The 5,102-nt window shown below is 47.5% G+C and overlaps 1 protein-coding gene across 1 annotated transcript in view; it reads left to right on the top strand.

The window, feature by feature from the left end:
* The window catches only part of LOC112548119 (cyclic nucleotide-binding domain-containing protein 2-like), a 94,001-nt gene that overhangs the window by 59,898 nt on the left and 29,001 nt on the right, over nt 1-5,102 (top strand). The window contains exons 5-6 of the mRNA XM_025192535.1: nt 2,078-2,158; nt 3,903-3,962. Of these exons, the coding sequence (XP_025048320.1) occupies nt 2,078-2,158; nt 3,903-3,962 (141 nt within the window). The remainder of the gene's footprint in view (nt 1-2,077; nt 2,159-3,902; nt 3,963-5,102) is intronic.

The following is a 5,102-nucleotide window of genomic DNA, read 5'->3' as shown; positions in this document are numbered from 1 at the left end:
CCGGCAGGCTCCACCCCCTGCCAGAACTCCTCCAGCCTGGGCTCTGGACTCCTGCCACTCCTGGCCCTGGGCTACCAGTGTGGGCCCCATGCTCCCACTTGCTGCTACCTCCCCCTCCATCTGCCACTGCTGCCCTTCTTCTGCTGCTTCCCCATCCCCCTACTGCTCGCCGCTCTGGCACCATGTGGTTCCCAACTGCACGGCCAAGACCACAGGACACAGCAAGAGCCAGACCAGCCTAGCTGGCACCTAATGGAGCCAGCCAAGAATTGCAAGGGCCAGGCCAGCTCCTGCCGAATCCTGCAACCCAGCACTACAGTTGGGAACCACATGATGCCGAAGCAGCAGGCCAGGGGGTAGAGGGGAGTGGCAGCAGCGGCGGGCAAGGAAGTGGGGAAATGGCTGTGGCAGGCAAGGGAGTGGCAGCGAGCGGGTGTGCAGAGCATAGCAACAGCTGGGCAGGAGCACAGGACTGATGCTGGTGCACTGGGGCTAGGGCCAGTGGGGGCTCAGAGTGGGGCGGCAGGAGTGCGGGGCCTGGGCCAGCTCCCCCACTCCCTGCTGGTGCAGCCCAGCTTGGCTCCTTAGAGCTCCTGCCAGCTTGGGCCCCATGCTCCTGCTGCCTTGCCCTGGGCCCTGCTAGCCCTGGTCCCAGCACACTAGCACAGGCTCTGCACTCTCGCCTAGCTGTTGCTGCACTCTGCACACTCGCTTGCTGCCACTCCACCAGTGCCTGCTGAAGCTATTTCCCCACTTTTGCTGCCACTGTTCCCCTCCATCCCAGTGCCTACCGCTTCAGCACCACATGGTTCCCAACAGTAATGCCAGGACCACAGAAGCCAGCCTGGCTTGGCCCAGCCCTGAGGACTGGGGTGATCGTTTATGGTCCTTCCTGCCTTTCCCCTCCCCGCCCTGCTCTTTATTTGAATTTCCATCTCTGGCGGAGGGAGGTAGGAACAGTCCCAGGGTCCAAGGCCAGAAGCCTCTGCTGGGCTGGGGCTATGGGTGGGACCCGGCTGAGTGTGTCTTGCTGCTATGGCTCCTGGGTTCTGCTGCTGGCTCCCTCTGGGTCCTATTGCTGCTGGCTCCTGTCATCTTTGACAGTCAACCAGGGGCAGATAAATATTAATTTTCTAAATTTTTCAGGGGCCCTGCAGGCCAGATAGAATGGCCTGGCAAGCTGGACTCAACCCACAGGCCGTATTTTGCCTGCCCCTGAATTAACCCCTTGCAGGCCCCATGCAGCTTAAAGGCCGTAGGTTAGATGCCCTGACATAAACCACAGAATTTCACCCCATTACCTTTGTTTTGAATCTAACTGTTAGTGTTTGGCTAAAGTGTATCTTCTAGGAAAGCATCCAGTTTTAATTTGAAGGAATTAAGTGGTTTATTTACTGAGAAGGCTAAACTTTTATTTTATTTTTTATATTTATTTATTAATTTTATTAGTTATTATTTTTATTAGTAAAGCCAAACTTTTTATTTACTGAGCAGGTCAAAGAACTATTGACTGTGCTGTAGACCTATAGCATTACTCCTGCTTAACTGGAGTTGGATCATGGTTGATTTCTGTGCTTTTATTCTACTCTCCATAGGACTAGACCTACACATGAGTTTTAGCAAACATGAAGTGTTAGATGGATGGGTCAGCAGGGTGACTGTCACCCTCTACTGCTTCCGCAGGTTTAAGCGATGTCTGTCTATTTAGGTACTTAAATGCACCTCAACTATAGGAGGGGAGAGCTTCTGAGTAAAGAAACAGTGCATTTTTTTTCTATTTTTCTCATCTATGAGAGAGAATCCTGAAAGTACATATTGGTATGTTTAAATGGATGGGCTGGCTACATGATTGTATAGGAAGAGCTATAATATATGTTGTTCAGCTCATTTTGTTGTCGCTGCACAAAGCAAAATTTTCAGTATTATTACCGAAAGCATTATAGTAGCACCTACAGTCCCAATTAAAAAATAATTCAGTTCTAATTTACAAGGAAGTACACTTTTATCTGAGAGTTTTAAAACAGAGGAGGAGGTTTATTAACAATTCTACTATATATATTTTTGTCTTTCTTAACAGGAAACTCACATTATTCTCTTCATGGCCAACAGAAAAAATAGACTTTCTTGTTCATTGCTCCCTACGGAGATTTTACAGATTGTTCTTGTTATTAAAATACAAAACATTAAATACTGAAAAAGAATGCTTTTCCCATAAATGTAGATAGACTTTTTAAAAGACTGGTGCAAACATAACCTTATTTTAATAATGCCAGAAATGTTCATTTTGGAGTCTGGTTGTAGAAATATAATTATATGTGTGTGGTTTATATAAATAAATAAACAAACAAATAAATAAATTTTCTATTTCAGCAAGAGTCAGAAACAGGTGAATATTAGTAATGATACTTTGGGTTCTTATTGATGCTGGTTTCAGAGAATAAAGAATGAAGCACCAAAAATGTAGTTTTTCCCATAACAAAATGAAGCACTTCTAACCCTGTTACAAAAAAGTGAACATTGATATTTTTCTTCTCATTTGACTAACTTTTATAAGGAAAACTAAAATATTTATGCTGTGTGTGTAAATATATGTAGATTTATTAAATGAACCAACCTTTTCTGCTTATTCCCAGAAGTCCAGAACCATTCCATTATGACATGGAACTATTATTGCAGCAGTTCTCAATCAGGGAACTACGAGACCCTTTCAGGGGTCTGTACTTGTATCCAGATGACACTGCTCTGCATGCCTCATGTGAGCCAGATCAGGAAGTGGCTGCTACAAAAGCATGCACTCCTGCCTACTTTATATGTATCAGATAACTTGAATACAGGCAAGAGCCTGGTCTCTTGCTCAAGGGTGGATTCGGAGGTGATGCAGTAATATGGCTGCACCCCACTTTCAGATTGGATCATACCCTCAGAGCCCCTGTGGACTTTTTTAAAGTTCCCAAAGCATATAAGAATCCCTCCTATCTCTCCATGTTCAGAGGCATGTTCCCTTCCCTTTGCCTCTCCCTCCACCAGCTACTCAGAGCATCTCTTTCTCTTCCCTCCCCTCCCTCCCCTCCCCCCCCTCCCCTACTTGCTGCTACTGCTTTCCCTGGTCTGCTGGGGTGGAGGAAGCCTTAGCTGGAAACAGTGACAGCAGCAGAGGCAATGGGCAGGAGGATTGCTCCTTCCTGTGCCTGCTCCTAGGGGGACCTGGCAGGGTGGCAGAATCCTCCCCCCAGCCATCTCCCCTGCTACCACTGTCAATGTCCCAGCTGAGCCCAGCCACCTTATAACCTGGCTGAAGTGGGCAGGCTGGACTTGGAAGTTTCCACTGCCCTGGGACAGCAGAGGAAATAGTAGTAGCAGGTGGAGGAGAGGAAGAAGGGGAGATGCCTCTGAGAACAAAGAGAGAGTGGGGATTCTTATGTGCTTTAGGGACTTTAAAAAACAAGTTCCCAGAGACTCTGGGCATGGTCTGCCTACACTGGTGCTAGGGGAGAGGCGGGAAACCTGGGAATGGTGGTGCAGCTACCCCTGTACCACAGGTGGCTTCCCCTGCTCCCCCACTTTGCCAAATCCTGGATTCACCCCTGCTCCTTCCTGATCTGGTTCCACAGAAAGCATGTGGGACAGTTCCACCTGCTCATGGCTGCAGCAGCAGCACCCAAGTTGAGAGCCACTGAGGCATGCTGAGGCATGCTTCTCTGATTTCTATCAGGATGGTTCCTAAATAGGGTACCACTCAATTAAAAAAAGTTATGGAGGGATAGTCTGAATCTAAACAGTTTGAAACCATTGTATTATGAGAACATTTTTGTCTTATTGCCTCTCTGAATCCTGTACTTAGTGTGTATGTATGAGAAGCTTGTAGATACACTAACAGCTATTGCATTTTCTGCTTTGTTTAGGACAGGAACTACAGTTGTCCCAGACAGCTTGAACTCTTACTTCCTAGTAGTTGTAAAATCAGAAAGTATATTCAAGTCACTTCATATGATAGAAATGTAATACTGTTGTCTGTGATATAAAAACGTAGGTAACCATAGGTCACAATGAGGAATCAAACTAAAATCTGAATTTAAGAAAACTTCTCTGACTATAATGCTTATGAAAAAATGTAACATCCATGAAACTATGGAATGTATTTATGTATGCAGAAAGGTTGGTGCAAGAGCTTGATGTGTACTGATGAAACATGCAGATGACACAAAGTTGGGAGGCATTGCCAAAATAGGAGGATTGGATTACCAGGGCGCATCCACACATGCAAGCACGTGTGCTTGCAGCAGCTCAGATAGAAGTGGTGCAAATTTGAGCCTGGGCTTTTTGCCTCTGCGCATGTGCTCAGGCATGCACTTTGTTGTGGAGCAAATTGTGCCACTTGTGGCAAAATAACCCTGCTTAGCTCCTGCCAGATCTGCAGCCAGGGGAAACTAGAGCCCAGGGCCAGCACCTGTCCTGTCCCAGCAGTATAAAAAGCTTCCCTGTCCTGGTCCGATCAGTACAAAAAGCTGCCCTGGCAAGTAGCTCAGGGCTACTCACTCTCAGGAGCTTCTGGGGCCCTGCCAATTGGTACCTGGGGACACTACCCCTTGTACTAGATGGACTGCGGCAGCAGCATCCCAAATCCATTTTTAAAAATACCCCCAAATCCATGTTCTTCCACAAGTAAAACAAAAGACCAGTCCACACACACACACACGCGCACGCGCGCCCCCTAGAGAGAGAGTGAGTGATCAGATGGGCAATGCTTTATTGGTATATTTACTATTTTAAAGCAATTTGGAAGCCTACCAGTGTCTCTTTCATCATGATAAAATAAATTCTAAATACCTATGTGTTGAGGTGTGCTTTTGGTTTTCTTTGCACATGATGGGTATGTGATGGGGGGACGTGATGTTTGCAGGAAGGGGGTGTGAAGGGGTATGGGGGAAGGTGGGTGGCTGTATGGGTGTGTGTGGAGGGATGTGGGTTGGTGTGTGGGTAGGTGTGGGGCAATTGCTGGGGGGACTGTGGGTGTGGGGGACCTTGTGGAGGGGCTGCTCAGGAGGGGTGGGTCCCCTGGCCCCCACAGGGAGCAGCCCCCCCCTCACATGGAATGGCCCCTG

Source organism: Alligator sinensis, unplaced genomic scaffold, assembly GCF_000455745.1.
Source record: "Alligator sinensis unplaced genomic scaffold, ASM45574v1 scaffold134_2, whole genome shotgun sequence".
NCBI classification, from domain to species: domain Eukaryota; kingdom Metazoa; phylum Chordata; order Crocodylia; family Alligatoridae; genus Alligator; species Alligator sinensis.
Note: the sequence above shows the minus strand (reverse complement) of the source record. Positions and strands in the feature narration are given on the sequence as shown.